At 36.9% G+C, this 21,267-nt stretch overlaps 1 protein-coding gene across 2 annotated transcripts; it reads right to left on the minus strand.

The window, feature by feature from the left end:
* Positions 1 to 68: 68 nt before the first annotated feature.
* LOC134851182 (outer mitochondrial transmembrane helix translocase-like) lies at positions 69 to 16,679 on the minus strand. Of its 2 annotated transcripts, none has more exons than XM_063867152.1 (6): positions 16,446 to 16,553; positions 15,869 to 15,955; positions 15,287 to 15,461; positions 3,773 to 4,005; positions 2,837 to 3,083; positions 69 to 282 (listed from the first exon to the last, which is right to left on the minus strand). In XM_063867152.1, exons 2-6 carry the CDS (start codon positions 15,932 to 15,934, stop codon positions 122 to 124), a joined length of 882 nt encoding a protein of 293 aa, XP_063723222.1. In that variant the 5' UTR covers positions 15,935 to 15,955; positions 16,446 to 16,553; the 3' UTR covers positions 69 to 121. The 2 variants fall into 2 exon arrangements, with proteins under 2 accessions (XP_063723222.1, XP_063723221.1); XM_063867151.1 differs by having other exon boundaries at positions 70 to 282; positions 16,441 to 16,679.
* Between the last annotated feature and the right edge of the window lie 4,588 nt (positions 16,680 to 21,267).

A 21,267-nucleotide genomic window follows, 5' to 3' on the forward strand; every position in this document is an offset into this window, starting at 1 on the left:
ACGAATTAATACGCATAATTTTCTGCATCATACCATCAAAGTATAATTTCTTCGGTCACCAGAGAACTGAATTTTTAATTAAATTTAATTCAAGAACAAACTTGAAAAAGAAATTCAAATATCAGTCCAAGTCTACATGTGTCAAACTAGGCGCTTTGAAATGCCCTATTTCATTGGCCAAATCTTCAAACGTGACAGAATCCATGTCGGTTTTGTCGTTTTCGATCGCAATGTTCATCTGCTTAATGACCGCCTGTCTGCAAACTTCTGTTATTTCACTACCTGCAAAGAAACAGACTTTTATTATGAAGTTTCGAACTTTGTTTAGTAGCTCTAATCTATATTTCAAAAGGAATCTAAATTTTATTTGTATGGCTACGAAATGATATTTCATTATATGGGATGGGAAACCTGAAGTCGAAAAGTGATAACAGACTAGATGAAAAAAAAACTATCTTAAAAACAGTGTGAGGTTTTACGTAAGATATCACACATAGACTTGGGTGATACGGATATAGTTCATGGCTTCATGTCTAACTAACTTGAGTTCTGAAAACATTTAAGAGTCTCCCTATCACCTTCCATATTTATTTCTTCGCCTGTTAATGTATCCGGCTATTTCGTGAATGAGACATGGTCAAGGACAAATTGATATCACTTTATAATAGAACAACACAGAAGATAAACAGAAGAGTTTCCCAGCACTACTGGAACATAAATAAAAACAAAAATAGCCAGATGCTGTGCAAGCACAGAATGTTCCGATCACATTCATAAAACAACTACAAAAAAATGTTTTTTTTTTTAAATTTTGTTTCGTTGTTTTTGTGATGTATGCAATGTGCGTAGTGTGAATGAGAAAACTATTAAAGGCGTAAAACGCTAGTTAATTAGCTAAAATCTATGACACTTGTCTTCGTAAAAAGAATATCAGAAAATAGACTTCAGAAAATATTTCTTGCTGAAAATAATTAATTTTAAAAAAATTTTACAAAGAAGAATAAATGAAACTAATTTTTCCGTAACAAAACTAAATTAATCACAAATTAAATCAAAAATTTTAGTCTAATTTTGAGCAAGTAAAGGCCTACTCGCTCGAAATTAGACCAAAAATCAAAAATTTCAAACCGGTTTTTCTCGGCACTGGAACAACTTTTTGGAAATTGTGTATGGCATTCGAATCACAACTGAAAGGTCTTCAATCATTTTTACGCCCAGTCAGTCGTGAATTCAATGACATAACACAATTTCCACAAAGTTGTTCCAGGATCAAGAAAAGCCCGAACCACTCGAACCATTCCGATAATTATTTGCAGAAGAGCAGAAAGAAAAAACTTTATTCCAAAACTCGATATTCGTAGATTATTGTTCCGACTACATCCCTCAGGAGTGAAACTGTAGGTTCCGTTTCTTTTCCAGCCGACTTTAACTAGCTCGTATTTGATATCATATTTAAGCCTTTCAGTCGTGATTCGGTATGTTGCAAGTTTACTTTGAACTAACTATTAACTAGCACTCATTTTCCAAGTTTTTCATCGAAATCAATCGCCCCTTCTAAAAAAAATTACCAAAACTCTGAACAAACAAATCCAAATATATTTCAAAAAAAATGATTTTTTTTTGCCAAATCTGTTTGCTGCTTTAATTCTAACTCTAATTTGAAGTTTAATCGCATAGATTTTATCCGTTTTGATGGTGGCTGGTATTTGAAAGACATGTAGCCGGTAGGATGGAGTTAAAAAGAAAATGAAATCTCGTTGACAGTTAGTTTTTTAAGAGTCGAAGAACTCAGTACAAAATGGAACTTTAACTATGCAGGTTTCCCATACACAGACTGCGCAAATTGAACATTTTGCTGTTATCAATGATTGAGAAAAATAACGGTGTTTTGATGTTGAAAAAAATAATGTGAGCAAATACAACTTATCTCGGACGAACTATCTCAAACAAAATACAGCTTACTACGAAACCAGATGATCATCAAAACAAATACTTGAGCTGCTGGCCTACAAACTTGAAATTTGCAGAAACAATTTAGATTTCGAGCTCCCAGATATTTTTATAGTCTGAAGAAGCATTTACCTGTTCTACAGGCAATTGGACTCAAGCAAAGACTTCTGTCCTTTTATTGGACCCATTTTGAGGAATACTTCGATGTTAATAGACTCTTTACTTGGCGCTATGCGTTCGTATGTAGTGATTGTCGCGATTATGATCTGTAAATTTTTTCAACGGGGTTATTCACAGCGGCCTGCTGTAAACTCATAATAATAACGAAGATTAAACACGTGCGGGAAGAAAAAAAACACATGAGCCATACACAGATATTAAGTTATTCTTGCTGAGCACTAATTTAAGCCAGTTAGGTTGAAAAATCTGGACTCGATATCTAACACAATCGTATAAATAGTAAATTAAAAACTACAGTGCGCCTTGTGAATCGTATATTATAGCTTGCGGCAACTAAGTCGAACACACTTAAACAGACACCTCATTCATTTAGAAAAATAAATCCACAAAAAAACACAAAAATTAAATAAAAATGGAACTTTATTTAATGTAAGCAGCCAAACAGCGACTGGCAATGATTACAGGAAAAGCAACTCAATTTGCGAATTTTGCAAAAATTGAGCATGTCAGCAGCTGAACAGTGGAGAAAGATTACAAAAACTAATAATCAAGGAAGTGTTTGATATACAAGTTGTTTACAGGAAAAAAAAGCTTCGAAATATAAATTACAGGAAGTATATTCTGTCTTGAGGTGACATTCAGAAACATAAGGGACATTTTTTCCGGCTATAACCTAATTCTGATGAATATTAACTTGCTTACTCACCAGATAACCCTTCTGACTTTTCGCCCAATGCATCATAGTCTACATGTGCAGAAACTGCTTCCCCTTTGAGGACCTTCTTGAATATCTGACTCCTCTGAGACTGACTTGGCAAGGGCACGTAGAACTTGAGGGGCATGCGTCTCCGCACAGCGGGGTCTATGTCATTGGGTCGGTTGGTGGCGCCTATGATGATGATCTGAGTGTTGGTCTCAGTCGTGATTCCATCCCACAATGCCATGACCTCCGCCTTCAAAACCCACATATTATTGCAATCAGCAAAGAAGAGAACTTGTAACAAACTTCAACTAGGCCCATCTGAACAATCTCCCAGTGTGGGGAGATTGTTCAATTGGTCCTCTAAATTTTAACGAGCGTGCGAATGGTTAGCTAAGGAATGCGTTTTATGTCGGCCTTGGTTTAAAATCGCGACGCAAAGTTTGTATCCGAAGGTGAAGCAAAAAGGAGATCCTATGAATTGTAAAATTAGAACAACTCAGCATCTGCCACGAACAAGTCAAAGATTTGACCACCATCTGCTATCAGTTCACTAGTTCACGCAAGCTTTAAAAGTAATTATACACCTAGACAACAAATTAGCGATTTATAATTCGTCGCACAATCTGCGCTGCAAAAAAACAACATTTGCCACCTCTAACTCAAAGGATAAAATTCAAATGAAGAACCATTAGGGGCAAAAACACTTCGAGCGTAAGCGCAGCTGAGCAAGCGGTTGCTACTCGCTAATGCCGCGTTTTAAGTTAGTCTCAGGAGTTGCTAATTGTTTTGAGTCTGCCAAAAGATCGGTCTGCTATTATACCTAGCATCTTTCAGTTCATAGCCTAATAGCAGATCGTATTCAGCCGATTATAGTATGGAAAGTATACCATGCTTTGCCAAAATATAACAGTGTTCACTGCAGATCAACAGCTGGCTAACCTTAATCATTGCAGTAGCCTCATGATCTGATGAGTCTCTGTTTCTCAAGAAACTGTCGACTTCATCTATGAACACGACTGCTGGCTGCAGCTTCCTAGCCAGACTGAATATGGCAGCAGTGTACTTCTGGGACTCCCCGTACCACTTGTTCATCAGGAAGGACGTCTGCACGTTGATGAAGTGGAACCCTGATTGACTGGCGATACCACGTGCTATCATTGTCTTTCCACATCCTGCCAGCAAAAATTTAAATAACTAAGAAACGTTATATTTGGCGAATTAGCTGTCTGTATTTTTCCCTCATGAAAAATTAGAGGAAAACTTTAAGCGTCTGAAAGGGTAGCTAACGGATGTCTATTGATTTTAGATCTAAGTTTTTTTCCATAAAATAAAAACAAAACGTCATATCTCGGAAACGCAAGGCTATGAGCAATCATAATTAGATGCAAGATTTGCAACCCTTCAGCGCAACCTAACACAAACCTAGAATAGAGATGAGAGTTTCAAACTTGAAAATTGTTTTAAGTCCAAGTTTTCTTTAAAAAAATTTATTTATTTATTTAAATATTCATCATGAGTAATCAAATTATCATAACACAATATGCAAAAATTCAAAAATAACTCATGATAGGACAACCAGAACGAGAGGCTTGTTGAAGGTTGCCCTGTAAAGGAATCACATCATATGACATCAGATCAAAAGGTTCAATAATTAATTTAGGTCAAAGAGGCAAATTTAAAGCGAAAAAAAAAACGAGACTTAAATAGTGCAATCACTCTTTTTTTAAGTTGAGATCTTTATTCTTTAACATGAGAACCAGAGATATGATGCAAGCTTATACTTACAAGGGTATACAACTGACAGCGGGCGGATGCGAAAAAATGACAGCTAATTTAATCAGCGAGCAAGTGGGCCCAGTTCTTAAGAGCTGGTAATCCAGTTGTTCGCTTTTTTCTAACTCCCCTCCCTAGAGTCCACTGCCTGGTACCTTCGACGAGAGGTTATCAGGTCTAAGCGAGGACTCAGGGAAGTTAGAATGGATAAGTTCAAGTCTAGCGATATAATTCATCAATCAAATGACAATTTCCTATTATATATGAATCTAAGATTGAATGACAGAAATCATTTTTTGAATGATGGGTATCAAAGGAGGAAGGTATAGTTACACAACAATTGGCTAATATACTGATTAATTTGGCAACACGATGGGAAACAGAGTTATATTTAAGCTTACTTTTCATTGATGGTAAAATACGAGCACCCTTTACTGATGACCTCGTTGAATAAAAAATAGTTTCACATTTCTGAGACAATTCTTCATTAACTATTTTCTTTAGAATTTCATATACATGTAACTCGTATACAGAAGCAATTTTGCTTTTGGCCATTATTTCCGTTATCGAGTCACAATAACTTTTGCGAAAAGTTATACGAAAAAATCGTTTTAGTAGTTTATGAATAACATCTAATGCACTTTTGCAAACTGCTCCATAAACAAGAACTCCATATTGAACACAAGGTTGTACATAAGTTTTGTAGTACATGACCATTTGTGAAATGGTCATCACATTACGAAGCCGGTATGCAACTCCGCAGAAGCGGGTTAATTTTTTTCGTTTAATCTCAATATGATCTTTGAAGGATAGTTTATTATCCAATTCAATGCCAAGGTATTTGCAACTGGCAACGGGCTGTAAACAAGTGTCTGCGAAATAAATAGCATCAGCTTTGGATTTTGAAAAAATTAGTAGCTTAGACTTCGATCCTTTTACGGTAAGTTTATTAAACTTCATCCAATTATCTATTCGATTTAGATCCTATTGAAAGTCATCAAGGGAAGCCTTTTTGTTTTTAATAGCAGATGTATCGTCAGCAAACAAAGTAAGTCGGCAATTTCTTACAATTCTGGGAAGGTTATTGATATAGATCAAAAAGAGCAACGGTCCTAAGACTGAACCCTGTGGCACCCCGCACAAAACATCTTTCAATTCGCTTTTAAATTGATTTAGGACAACATACTGTTTCCTATTAGACAAGTAACTTCTTAGAATTTCCAGCGACTTTTCTCTTACTCCATACCGCTCTAATTTACCAATTAAGATCGCATGATTGACAGCGTCAAAAGCTTTTTTCAGATCTAATAAAACTAACATAACGTCGTTATTCTTCTGATCTCTCAGGTTACGAACCTCTTCTGTTAGATCTAGAACCGCTTTAACTGTGCTTAATTTACTACGGAAGCCATATTGATTTGTACTGAGCAACTTGCAATTTTCCAAATAACTACTTAATCTGAAATGAATTGTCTTCTCAAAGATTTTTGACAGCGTTGATAACAAAGATATGGGTCGATAATTTCCATATTCGTCCTGCAATCCACCTTTATGAATCGGAAAAACTTTAGCAATTTTTAAGTATTTCGGATAGCACCCATTTGTGTAGCAGGTATTGAAAAAGTTCGTGAGCCATGGCGTGATTATTGGTTTACACAATTTGACTATTGCTGTATTGATGCAATCACAACCCGAGCTGAGTTTATTTGGTAATTCTGTTATTATTTGTTATTTCTGTTTCCTTTATACTCGGAAAGAACATTGAATAATCAACATTTTCTAATGAAATAGGATCTGCAACTCCAATTTTATCACTTAGATTTGGACCAATATTTACAAAAAATATTTGCTTTTTTTTTTCATTTATATCATCTGGCAATGTTACATTTTTATGTTTTCCAAGATATGCTGCAACCGCTTTGTGATACTTATGAGAGTCTGTTGTATTTAGCTTAGATCTCCAGAATCTTCTGAATGATTTCCGATTCAGGGCATTGGATTTGTTTCGTAAGGAGTTATATTTGATCTTGTTATCTTCTGTAGGGTTTTGTATATATGTCCTGTATGCGAATGCTTTTTTATTTTCTACTTTTTTCACTTCATTTGTCACCCAGGACTTGTTGTTTTTCGGCACATAACGAGTTTGAGAGGGAGCAAACCTATCAATGCAACTGAGAATTATTTCAGAGAAATTTTCAGCAGATTTATCCAAATCGGATAAGGTACCATCAACTTCCTTCAATTTGGACTGTAAGAGGAAAGCAAACCTTAACCATGTATCATCATTTTCAAAAACTTTCATATTTCTAAAGCTAAATGTTTCTTTATATCTACTAACCAATTTTGGCACAGAGATAGAAACTTCAATCATGAAATGATCGACTGGACCCCAGCGGTGTATGCAACTATTGTTAATTCCAATATTTCCCCAAATATGATCGATACAAGAGTTTGTTTTTGAAGTTACTCGTGTCGGTAACAGAGGTGACAACAAATGATAACCGAAAGAACTGAACATTTCAGTAAGATCATCTCTTGCCTTGTGTTTTTTCATCATATCAATATTAAAGTCTCCCATAATCACATGTCTCTTTTTCGACTTGGCTTCGGTTAAGACCTTTTCTAGTTTGTGGACAATATACTCGACCCTCATTGACGGTTGACGATATAAAACAGTTACAGTCGTTGCCGTTTTATCACCTGCTACAACCTCTCTTTTTAAAATTTCTCCTTCAGACACCTCCACTAACTGACTTGTATTAAGCTCCGTTCGTATATATAAACCTACTCCACCTCCTCTGCTCAGCCGAGGGCTCGAGAAAAACTTGTATCCTTGCAAATTGAACAACTCGGCTGAATCATTAGGGTTCAGCCAAGTTTCAGTGACAGCGATAACAGCTGGGGCTATTGCAAGTTGCTCAAGACTTACTTTAAAGGCTTCAAAATTAGATTTAAGTGATCGCATGTTAACATTTAGTAATGAAACAGCCTCAAGAACTTGGGTAAATGACGATGGGGACATAAAATGAAATAAAAAAATTTAGATTGAATAAAAGTCCCTAGTGAGGCTGTCTTGTCTTAAATACTTAACCACTGTCTTCTACAGTAAACACACTTGAAGTATTGCTAACATTAGAATGAAGCTCAGTTTGAGGAGATTGTTTTGCTAAGTTATCAACACACTGCACAATTTTTTCAGGTTCATTTCTGTGCTTTTTAACATAATCAAGGATTTGCTGATCCGACCCGGGACTTGGCGGAGACACTCGTTTTGGCGTTGTCGTGTTGACATTTAGCCTCATCGTTGCATCTTGATTTCCTAATTGAAAAATTGATTTTCTCTTCTTTGCTAAAATTTGCGCTTTTCCAGAAGCAAGCAACGTTTCAGCATCAACCGAGTCTGCAACATTATGAGTGAACACCTTCCCGTTCTTACGCTTTATAAAGACTTGCGGTGCGCAGTTGTTCGTTGTTGTTTTCAAATTAAGGCCTTTCATATAGTCGAGTAAATCCGAATCTCTCTTAGTCTCTCAAAAAGCTATACAGGTTTTTTATTGATCTGATTGAGATAATGTCGTAAAAAATGCTTCCTTGCCCAGATACCGTCTTTGACATCAAAATAGACAAATTTCACAATAATGGCTGGGGGGTTTTTGATGTCGCGAATTGGGCCTAGAGGTTGACACGCTACCATGGAATCACGAGGCACAGAGATGTCAATTGCTTCACGAAAGAATGCGATTACATCTTCTACATAATCAGAGCCATGTCGCAGAGGTAAATTGTTTATAATGATACAATCTTTTGAGGAATAGCGCTCCAGATCATTTACTTTTTTCTTCAGAAAAATAAATTCATTTTTCATGTTTGCAATGGCGACGCTTTGAGTTTAATCATGGGATAAAAGACTGGTTGATATTTTCTTTGATAATGTTCAACATCATGACAGCTCCCAGTAAGGTGTAAGAGTTATCTCATTGTACAGTCCAAATCTGAATTTATTTAATAAGTTTATCACAACAATTAGGCTTGAATAAAACCTCATAAAATCATCATATCTCGTAAGCGCAAAAATGATTTGCGCATTCATATTGAGAGGCCAAATTTGCAGCCTCTAGTAGAACCCTGAAGAACCCAGCCATAGGGTTGCTGATTTTAAATTTTGCAAAATTAATACTGAAATGAAAAACTGAGGACGTTAGCGTGAAGAATAGAGAAAAACGCGCTCTAACAGATGTATGGTAAAAATATAAGATGACATTGAAAATCTTTCAAACAATAAAATGAATAGAAAAAATTTCAAAAACATGCCAACACTCACCGGTCCCAAACTTGATTCTCATAAAATAGTATACCATGACGACGACAAACATTGATATCAAAACCTTACTCCACACAAACGAAACAATAAAAAACTTCGCGCCACAAAATCTACGAGCAATATTACGAAAACCAAACACAGCTCTGCAACCAATAGGTATTTACTCAAAATGATATAGTGAATACCATATTCCTAAATGACAATTTCGCGAGTTTTCATCACGGATGGATATAAATCAAAGACAATCAATCGATCAAAAATTTTGCTGCTTGAACAGGATTCACTGATACTAGCGTGAAACGCACCTCCGGTGCTTTGAATTTTTAAGACAGTAAAGAAAACAGCACATATTGAAAAAAGATCTGCATCCTTTGAGTGTACTCTGACAGCACCTGATTTCAGGGTTGGTAATTTCAAATTTGGTAAAATGTTTTATTAGGTTTTTTAAATTCAAAGTTTGAAAAACCATAAAGTTTCTACATTGTGCTTTTGAAAAATTTTAAAATGACATGAAAATACGCCATATCTTGGAAACTAAAAACAATCGAACAGTCACATTTAGACGCAAGATCTGCAACTCCTGAGAGTACTCTCACAGTACCCAACTACAGTGTTGGGAATTTCGAAGTTTTCTGAGAATTTTTTTTTGAAAAACCATAAAAAACGCCATATCTCAAAAACTACAAAGATTTGAGCAGTCAAATTCTGAGGCAAGATTCGCAACCCCTGAAAGTACTGACATTCGACCAGAATGTGAAAAATGCAATCTCTGCAGAATTCGAATTTTTAGCAGCGAGCCTTCCGGATTGATGATTATTAAGAATTAAGAACGTTATTGGAACGATTGGCCAAACGGTGAGGGCTAGAATATTCTCGTATTTTAAAAATTCGAAGTGATGACGTAACATTTCTGAGAAACGTCAGAAACGGCCATTTTGGCAAAGAAGTAAAAGAAAAACACAACAACAACATTAGTTGCGCGGACGAGAAGTACGAAAATTGTGAGAAAAAACAATAGCCGATTGCAGAAATAGCAGTGAACACTCCGAGTTGCAACTATTGTGTCGCTACAATAGTTGCAGGGCCGTTGCAGACAACGGTGAAGGGTGGAGGACAGCCTTCCGGATTAAGAGGAAGTCAAGATTAGCAAGCTTGATTCAGTGGATTCAAGAATCCGGAAGGGTTTCGGGACTGAAACTTTTAGCCTGTTATATAGATTTTAGCTTCTTGTCATGTCCTGATTTGAATTTAATTAACATCTGGATTCATTTTGATAAGGATGAGAAGCTAGGAGTTGGGGGAAAGGGTTGATCCATCTTCGATGGAGATGATGATTTTTATCTACTGAACAAAAACAATAGTAATATAATCAATAGTAGTAGCCCTGTTTTTAGGAGTGACCTCGTGGTCTGGGGATACTGAGACCCAGCCATGAGCTCACTATTTCTGCATGTAATCTAGTTAATTTGAGTGTTTTGACCGAAGCCGGAAGCCGTTTTTGTCGACCTGATGTTAGAAAAGACCACCGAAAGTACTGGCTTGGTAGAGACGGTGAAAAGCATGCAAAGCTCTGTTTAGACGTTAGCCAGTCGTCTTAAGACTTAGTTTTGTTTTCCGTCGATATGTATCTTCCGGGCGAATGTTACATACTCTGACTGCGCCCAACTACAGGATTAGGAATTTCAAATTTGAAGAAAAATAAATTTGAGTTTTCTAAAGTTTTTTTGAAAAAATAACAAAAACGTCATATCTCAAAAACTGCAAGTACTTGATAAATCGTATTTCGAGGCAAAATTTGCAACTCCTGGGACTACCCTGAAAGAGCCTCACTAAAGAGATGGGAACTTCAAATTTTGTGAATTTTTTTACATCTAAGTTAATTGAACAACTTTAAAAAAAAAAGACATAACAAACGTCACGTCTCGGAAACTAAGAGGGTTTGAGCAGTCGCAATTTGATGCAAGATTACCCTCACAGCACCCAACTACAAGGTTGGGAATTTCAAATCAAGGTTGGCAATCAATTTTTCTGAAAAAAAAGGAAAAAATCATACAAAATGCCATATCTCGAAAACCAAACCTGGACGCCAGATTTGCAACTTTTGAATTTAAACTGACAGCACCCCGCTATTGGGCTGAGAAATTTTTTTTGGGTTAGTTTTTTATATCATGAAACACGTCAGATCTCGAGAACTACAAGGTTTATTTAGAGCAGTCATATTTGGAGGCAAGATTTGCAACCCTTGAGAGTACTCTGGCAGCACCCAATTGCAGGGTTGGCAATTTCAAAATTTTATGAATTACTTTGTAATTTAGGGTTTCTGAAAAACCACATAAATAGTCGTATCTCGTACACTAAAAGAATTTGGGCATTGGAGGTCAAAATCGCAACCACTGAAGAAACCCTACAACATTCCACTATAAGGCTGCTCATTTTAACTTGGTTAAATGAACATAGAATTCAACTGGAAAATCGAAGAAAAGTCTTAAACATTGCAATATATGAAATAGCTTATACGAAAAAATTCTTTCGTTAAACATACAAAAATAATACGCTAAAAAAGCTTAAACGTGGCGAGATAGAGAAGCCCGCATTTTAACATATAATAGATAATACTTCCCAACACGTTTCTCGATATACTTCATATCTACCTCACTCCGGGATTCACTATAGGTCTCACGTACTCGCATCTGCGCCACGGTTACTAGCAAAAGGGCAAAAATTAGCCAACAATAAAGCAGAAAACAGCTATTAAATTGTCAATGCTTATCTAAGGTGCCACCGAATTGGGACTTTCATTTGCGACTAGAGTTCGAAAAACTGACTACGTTATAGAAAAATGCGCTCACTTTTTAAATGAGTTGAAAACTTCAAATTCAAGGAATCTTCCAGACTATTCGTGCTTTTCGCTTAAACTTTGTCTCTCTCTTAAAAATGCTTAAACAGTGCGCCGTATCATCAAAACAAGTCATTGATTCGATAAAAAAAGACTAGCGCATGACTCGCACCTCCAGCGCTTTTAATAGATCGTTGAACGTGCGAAAAAGCTTTTTCAAATAACTATTAAAAACATCGATGTATAACGCTATCGTTGTATCAAACTGGGCCCGGCCCATTCATCAGAATTTTGTATTTCATTTATTGAACAATTTATGAACTCAATTTTTATGTTTTTTTTTACCATGCTGGATATGTGAATTTTTCAAGAACCTGAAAAAATTGACAGCAGAGAGCGGCTTTCTTCGTAATTTTGAAAAACTCAAAAGTTGTAACATCAATCAGAATTTTTTGAAAAAAATTCATTAGTTAACTGAAAAAAAAAAAAGTATTTTAAATTTTCATCTCGGAAACTAAGAATGAAAAGTTCTAATAAAAGCTAAATTGGCAACTCCTAAAAGTAACCTGGCAGTAGCAATACTTGTGGTGGAAAATTTCAAGTTGACTTAGTTTTTGCTTACACTTAACAATTTTTTTAAATAAAAAAATGCCATATCTCGGCTGCCTAAAGGTTTTATCTATTTGGTGGATGGTAGTTGTACCACCCAAGTGTGTAACCTGACAGCATCACACAACCAAATGATAAGAAAGGTCATATCTTACAAATAAAAAAAAATTGAGCAGTCAAATTTACAAGGTCAGATATGCATTACACTGACAAAAACCAACCATTGGGTAGACAACTTCAACCTTTAATAACTTTTTCTAACCAAAGTTTTTGTAAAAAAAATTGAAAAAATCATTAAAAACACCATAATAGGAGGCCAGATTTGCGATCTATGGGTGTGATCAGGAACCACACCACCATAGACAAGAGAAATTGATGTTACACTTTTTTGAACCTAAGTTTTTGAAAAAGTTTAAAAAATCATAAAAAACCCCATATCTCGGATACCGAAAGGATTTGAGCAGTATAATTTAAAGGCCAAATTTGCAAACCCTGAGTACTCTGACACCACCCCAGCATGAACCAAAGAAGTTGAATTTGTATTAGTGTTTTTTATCAAATTTTTTCGAAGTATTAGAAAATTAAAAATATATATTTAACCCCCTATGCTATCTACTAAAGAATCTCTACCCCAATTATTGAATACAGTAAATGAACACTAGAGCATTGTATTTAGTTTTCATAAAATTGCTTCATACTAATTGGTCATAAATTCGCCTAACTTTATCAAATCTCTTCCCCTACTTAACAATTTCTTGAAAGGGGGAGATTGTTAAGTAGATTCAAAAAATGTCATATCTCGGATACCAAACTAATTTGAGCGGTAATATTCAGATGCTAGATTTCAAGAATGAGTGTATCCTGAAAAATTGCCACTATAAGGCTAGAGATCTTCAAATTTTGCTACCTTTTCTAAAACTAAGTTTTTTTTTAAACAATTTAAGAAACCATAGAAAACGCCATATCTCGGTATCCAAAAATAATTGAGCAGTAAATATATAGTCCAGACTTGCAACCCCCGAAAGTAACCCTAGAACACCCAATATTAGGCTTGACAATTTCGAAACTTGTTTTAACGTTTTTTAAATCAAAGTTCTTTGAAAAAATTGAGAAAACCATAAAAAACGCCATACTCGGAAGCCAAAAAGATTTGAGCAGTAATATTTGAAGGCCTGATGTATAAATCTGAGTGTACCCTGGCAGCACCCCACTATAGAGTAGATAATTTCAAGTTTTTTAGTGTTTTTTAAATCCTATTTGAAAAACGTCGTATCTCGGAAACCATACGGATTTGAGCAGCAACATTTGGAGGCCAGAATTGCAAACCCTCAGTGTACCCTAACACACCCCACCTTAGGTTTAAGAATTTCAATTTTTTCAAATGAACAAAAACGAAAATCGCTAGAAAGTTTGCATTACGAAAGAAGCAAACAAACAGTACGCTACAGAATTCATGCTTCAACAGATAAGTGGTTAGAATCAAGGATGACCTTGGAAAACCAAATTTTTTTAAGCAATAAAATTTAAGCTTAAAAGCGCAAAAAGTCTTTCGTTAAACATGCAAAAGTTATTCGTTGAAAAAGCTTAAGCATGTGAACACATATGAGACGTAAAACGCCAATTAAATAATAGATAGATAGAAATTAGATAAATTGTAATTAGATTAAAATTGATTAATATATCAGCTGTTGTTTCTATATTCAAGTTAAAGATTGCACGGTGGCATAACGGGGTACATAGAAAACAGGGTTTTATCTCACTTGAGGATAAAATTGAACTTTAATGAATCCACGTGATTAAAGAATTTTTTTAAGCAAAGTTACGATTGGATTCTTGCATTATGCACTATGTTTCATAGTGAACTATTCATTCCAGAGTTGAATTTGATCAAGATATGAGTCCATTTCCTCACCTGGAAAGATGTGTCGTTGACAGCTGCTTAGAAGGTGAATTAGACCATGGTTAGCTGGAATCAAACGGACATGCGAAAGTATAAAACGGCCAAACGGAGGCCGAAGGATTAGAGATACTTCTGATATCGCATGCATATATTATCGTATTTGAAGAATGCGAGCCAGAAGTCACAGGAACGCGACTGCGTATTCGAAGGTCAACAAGAACACTCGATTACGAATCATCTTAGCACCCTGCCGATTCAATTTCTGTAGGCGCCGAAGAATTAACCCTGAGCCTGCGAGCCATTTCGCTTACAATAAATCTGCCTTGAAAGCATGCATGTTAGTTAAATTGCCAGTAGCGGCCTAAATTATTTTTGTTTCATCGCATGTACTAAAAGACATTAAGCAAAAATTTGGGATTTAATCCAAAGGGGGACTTTGTCCTGGGGGATTTTATAGAGGTGGATTTTGTCCTGGGGGTTATATCTTGGAGGATTTAGTCCTAGAACCTAGTTGACTGTATCTACTTGAAGTTAATGGCTAAACTTTTGACAAATGAAAGATGAAATTTAAACCGATTTAACTGAAACTGATAAATAAGTGCGCGTCCAGACAATTCGGCCAACGACAATTCAGCCGATTTGAAATTCAGACAATTCAGCCAAAAACAGTGACCGCCGCAGTCGCGCAAACGTGTTGCGAGCTTGCCAACAGAGGGTAGGCCTCTATAAAAAATTTAGAGCCGGTTATCGCCGCGAGGCGGCGCCGCGCGTAGCGCCGCCTACCGGCGACCTTAAACCGAGAAATAACTCCAATTCCGATTTTTTTTCTTTCGAATCTAGCGTTTTGTAAAACTGGCTGAATGGTCTGTATATTTCTGGCTGAATTGCTTGAATTTCAAATTGGCTGAATTGTCTTTGGCCGAATTGTCAGTGCGCCAAATAAGTGATATATAACATAGACCTAAAAACTTGCAGACTGGACGCTCTATCGTATAAACGCTCTGAGTGCTTTACCTGGTGGACCATAGAACAGAGCTCCCTTCGGTGCACTGGCCAGTCGGCTATTTGCGAACATGTCTGAGAAGAGAAGTGGCTTGATCAACTTCCTCTCTACAGCTCGGAGTAGGTCGTCCATGCCTCCGATGTCATCCCAGGTGCTCGTCTTTTTGGCCTCTTCTGCTTGGACAACCTAGGGCGAGACAAAACTTTTTTGTTAAGTAAATACTCAAATCCAAGGATATTTGGCCTCGAAGCAGCAAAAGTGCTAGGCTGCAAAACCGCCAATTTGGGACTTGAGGTGGAAAAAAGTGACTGTAATTTAGATTCATTCATTCACTTCATTGGCGTCCAATTTTAAAATGCGTTAAATTTATACGTTAAGTTTTTAGAGAGTGCTTTCAAATGAGATGTGCACAAAAAAGAATTTTCGATTGAAAACCTTAAAACTAAATTTGATTCTATTCTAATTCGATGTTCAGTTGAATTTTTATGGATTCGGAATTCCTGAATACGAGTAACAAACTACGGACAACTAATGTAATTACGTTTGACATGAACCATAACTTTTCATTAGCTTTACTAGGCATCAAAGTTCACCTGGGCAGCTATGATGAGCTCGTAGTCGGTGAGGGTGACCGAGGAACTGAGGCCCAGTCGTTTCATAATCTGGGCTCCCTTGGCAGACTGAAACACATTATCTATCTAGCTAGCATGATTATAATAAACACCAGGTGGCTCCTTCTCTGCCAATCACGTGTCATGTGAAAAATTACCAGTCAAATTTTTGTTCCCCTTGTCCGATTGTGCAAGAGAAAACAAAAAGAGTCATTGTTTATTAATAGATTTCTGTAGTCGATCCTGGGAAGATTGATCTAAACTCAAATGATTCCCATTTCTACCAATTTTGGGCTACTTAGATCAGTGGGAGATGGATTGCGATGGAGTAAAAAGACCGTGGTTTGCACCCTGGCAAAATTACGCCACCGTTGTGAAGTTCGCTAGGTACCATTCCTTCGCAAATAAAAAGAAGAAGTTGCGTAAATAATGAAAATCCGTTTTTTTTTTCGTTTTCTTTTAACATTTTTTCTAGCTCAAATGGGAAGGCGGTTGAAAGGACGAATGAAGAAGTAAAAGCAATCTGGGCGAAGGAGGTGGAGAAAAACACTTGCCTTACTTTTGCTGTCTTCGGAGTCCTTGTCTGCTTCGAGAAGGGGGAGCATCTTGCGTGCCACGAACCACCCGGTGGCCATCATGCTCGCCAACCCCGCAAACCGCAACACCATCTCGATCTTCCACTGGGTCTCCATCCCACCACCACTGCCGCCACTCATCTCTAGTTAGTGATGACAGTTATTAATTATAAACTTGAATAGTCTCACATTGATGCCACAGGTCGCAAAGGAAACACAAATCTGAAATAGAAGACGTTAAAATACATCTCGACTATCCATCATACAACTAACTAACTAACTAACTAGGCAACTAACTAACTATCATAACTAACTATCAATTTTCTTTAATTGTCAGTTCTTTTTCCTTAAGTTGATTCATCAGGTTCGTTTTTTGAATTCTTCCAAGTTTTGGTAAGTAAAACAGATCAAACACTAATTTTTATATTTGGGTACAAAATTCAATGCTTAAACGCTGAGTTAGTTCTTTATAGGGGTGGCAATTCTTCAAGGGTCTCTGCGTCTCAAATTAAAGTCTCACTTCAATTGCTTAATTAGTCAAAGTGTCAATTGTTACACAGTGGCAAAGCTGTACTTACAAACCCAAGCGAGAAAAAGGCAAAAAGTAGCCCTGAAGACATAAGGAAGGAAAGAAAAGGTAAAACTAAGCCTTGAAAAAATGCTGTGGTTGAACCGAACCACCGCACTGATTATTAGGAGTCTCGCGTCCTCGCACCTGCTCCACGGTCGGTTGAAAACACACTAACACTACTACACTAGCCACCAATAAAGCACCGAGTGATGCTATTAAACTGCCAATAAATGAGACGTTTCAATTGCCAGTTGGGCTGGAAAAAAGTGAATTCACCAACCAAATTCAAAGGTGAGGGAAAAGGAAGAACAGCCAATCTGCCTATTACTATGTTTTAAGTTTCGTCCAGTACTATTTCATTTTTCTGATCTCGATTCTGGTTAGCTGATACATTATTTGTCTCCGTACGCGGTTTTCTACTTACTGCAACGTAACTATGATAAATATACAGTGCTGATTCAAATTATCCGGACAGAACGAACAAACTTCGAACTTCAAACGCGTTTCTCTCAAATTGGGTTAATTTAAGACAAAAAAAAGATAAGAACAAATTTGCTTAGAATTTCACCAGAATTAAAATGATGGAATTTTTTTCCGAAATTTCCAAATAAAATTTCACCAAAAATGTGTCATTTTGGCTTTTTTTTATTTAATCAACAATTACCAAGAATCAATTTTGTTATTTGATTTTTAAAATGTATCATCAGAAGCATCTTACACAGCGCAACAAATATCTCGGAGAGTTAAATCTCCAAAAACCTGTATAAGTGAAACTACTTTTGCTTGATAGTGAAGAAATGTGATTTTTGCTTTATAAAACCCAAAATCTTTGCTTAAAAACAAATTTTTAACAATTTGTGCAAATTTGAGATTTAACCCTTCTAACACTTTGTTGGGCTGTGTAAGAGGCAACTTTCTCTTCAATAAACAAAATAGTTTCAGCGTAATTTTTGATTATTTTTTTTAAGAAGTGACCCAGTTTTGTGGTAAAATTTTGGTTAAAAATTTCGGAGAAAAAATAGCACCAAATTAATTCTGGTGAATTTCTAAGCAACTTTTGTTTTGTCTATTTCTAATCCAATTTGAGAAAAACGCGTTCAAAATTTCGGAGTAAGTTAGTTTTGACCGGTTAATTTAAATCAGCACTGTACTAACGTAAATTCATTTTGAAAAAAAAAATCAGGAGTAACCGACTGCATGATGCAGCATCTCAATATAAACGCTCACAAGTTCTTTTGCTTCGAAAAATATGCTAATTTTTAGTTTCTCATAGACAATTGCATAGAATTACAATTTACAGTTACTAGCCAGCCCATTTATAACCAAAATTTTCGATTTTACTTGAATGAAAAATACAACAGTTCATCTATTTGATTTCATGTTAAGTCGATGGCTCAAACAATTTCGCATAAATTTTGAATTTTTAAAGCAAGCTGATGAAGCATTTAAGACTTGAACAAGCCAAGCTGTCTGTATAGCCTGCAATGGCAATCTATCACCCCAAAAAAACTAAAAAAATTTTAAAGGTGTTTTGAGTTGAATTCCTTTGCAAAAGGAAAAACATTTTTCTAAAGTCAGCTATGCAAGCGATTTAACTTCAAATTTGAAATTGAACTGAGCGCCTCATTTGATGTGCTTGAACTTAAAAATCCCTGAAGCAAGCTTTCAAGTTATTTGCCGGCCTTAATGGATTTGGAAAAAAAAGAAAGGCAGACAAAAACGGAAAAAAAAATTATGAAGCGAGCTATCGGGCTATAAAGCTCTGGAATATGTGAACATCTAATTTCAAATTTTCTTCAAAGCAATCTAATCAATTAATGTTAAGTTGAAACGATTCAATTAATTTGGGTAGCTCTCATTGGTTCGCAAAATTTGTGATGATTTTTTTGAAACAATTCAGTGTGTTTTGACAAAAATAATTAATTCGATGAACGCTTAAGCAAGCATTTTTACCTTGAAAACAGTCGACAATTACTAAATTTTTAGAGCGAAATACTCGAGCGGCAGAACGCTTAAAAAATTTTAATTCAACTTGATAACTTGAATTGATAAGCCGTACTTTAAATTTATTTTTTTAGAAATGAAACATTGACACATTTTGTTCTCATGGCTTGAATTGATTTCTTTCTATGGCTCGAATTGATTCGCAAAAGTTGGCTTCTTATTGCAAGCTATTTAAGAAACTAAAACATGAAAAACTTCAATTCAATTTGATACATGAATTGATTAACTATAAGTCAACTACTTAAAAGCGCCTGACACACATCTACCCATCAAGCCGTAACCTTTTTTATGCTTAAGCTCAGTCTAGGTCGCCAAATTTAACTAACTTCTAAGCAGTGGCTATAATTGAACCTGCATATGCGCTGTTCTGCCTTGCTTTTCGCCGCCTTACCATGCTCATCCTACTTGCCCTGCATTGCTCCTTTCTCCACTGCCCTACGCTGCCTTGCTCTACCTTACCTTGCCTTGATATTCGCTGCCTTGCCTTGCGCTATCTTAACTTCCACTGCCCTGCCTTGGCTTGCGCTGCTCTGCCTTACTTTGCACTGCCATGCTCCTCCTTACCTTGTCTCACCTTCCATTGCCCTGCCTTGCCTTGCAGTGCCGTAACTTCTTTTGCCGCTAATCTGCCTTGGTTTGCGTTGCCCTGCCATGCTCCTCTGTGCCTTGCGCTGTCCTTTTCTTCCTTGTGTTGCGCTGCTCTGTCTTGCTTTGCCCTACCATTCTCCTACTTACCTTGTCCCACCTTCCACTGCCCTGCCCTAACTTTCGCTGCAATGCTGCTCCTTGCCTTGCGCTGCCTTGACTTGCATTGCGCTACCCTGCCTTGCATTGCGCTACCCTGCCTTGCATTGCGCTACCCTGTCTTGCATTGCGCTATCCTCCCTGTCTGCACCTCCTTGCGCTGCCCCCTCTGCCTACCCCTCCTTGCGCTGCCCTCTTGCCTACCCCTCCTAGCGCTGCCCTCTGCCTACTCCTTCTTGCGCGGCCCTTCTAGCTTACCCCTCCTTGCGTTGCCCCGCCCCTACTTGCATAGCTCTGTCTTGTCTTACCCTGCACTGCCCCTCCTTGCATTGCGGTGCCCTGCGCTCATAACTTCAAGACAATCTGTCTAGACAATTGACCTTTCCAAGCTCGCTTTATCTTGAAACTCAAACGTGTTAACTCCAAATAATTACTTAAACGTTACGAGCGGTGAGCTGTTAAACATGGCGCCCATAGCAATTGAAAACGACATACAATTAAGTATAAGATTTTTAAAAATTTCAAATGACAATTTGCATTTAAAAAATACTAGAAGTCAGGAAATGGCAAAGCCTGGTCGCAAAAATCCGGATACCGATTAGGGTCGCAAAAATCTGCGATCTTTTGCACAAAACGGTCCAAATTTATTAGTTCTACGTCTCTTGAACTGAACTTAAATGTGATTGGCTAATTAGCCAATCAAGTTCCACCGACATTTTCTGCTATTTTAATCGATATTTCAAGCAGATCAAATTATTAGCCGAAAAAATAAAGAGTTAAGAATTATGGTTTGTCAAGCCATTTTACTGAATTTTTCTTGTCTGGGCAAGGTTTCTGAAATGACTCGAAATTATTTGGCCTATTTTACAAAGCTTCACCTTTTCGGGTAATTTAGGCTGATATTTTTATCTGCTAGAATTATTATCGGAATGCATAAGTCTGTTCGACCGGAATGCATAAGACGCAAAAGTCTGTTCGACCGATCTCCACAACGGTCGCCAGAGAAATTAACAGTCGAAATGATCGGTCGTGTCTCTGGCAGAGACACGACGGATCATTTAAGTTGGATATTCTCGAAATGCCACCATGTGGTCGCCAAAGTCTGGAACTTTCATATCTTGGCGCAGAAGTCTAGACGAGTCAAAAAATGGTCGCGGCTCTTTTTCCTTTCCACCCCCCACCTCACACGACCTTCAATATATTAGTGTAACGAGTGGTTTTACGAGGTTGGAGTATGAAGACCAAATATGTTTGTCGTGGCCTTATTAGTCTTTATGTAAATTTTCATAGCAATCGGACAATGTAGTTAACAAATTTACATGTAAAAATTTGCAGTGGGGGGGGGGGGGGGAGGGGGAGGGGAAAGGAAAAAGAGCCATGGTCGCTAAAGTCTGGCGTAAGATGCAGACCTCGACATAGGATTTTTGACCAGATTGGTTCAAACATCTGGCTTGGGTCGAGCACATAATTGTTTTCATAATTGTTTT

Source organism: Symsagittifera roscoffensis, chromosome 7 (assembly GCF_963678635.1).
Source record: "Symsagittifera roscoffensis chromosome 7, txSymRosc1.1, whole genome shotgun sequence".
NCBI classification, from domain to species: domain Eukaryota; kingdom Metazoa; phylum Xenacoelomorpha; order Acoela; family Convolutidae; genus Symsagittifera; species Symsagittifera roscoffensis.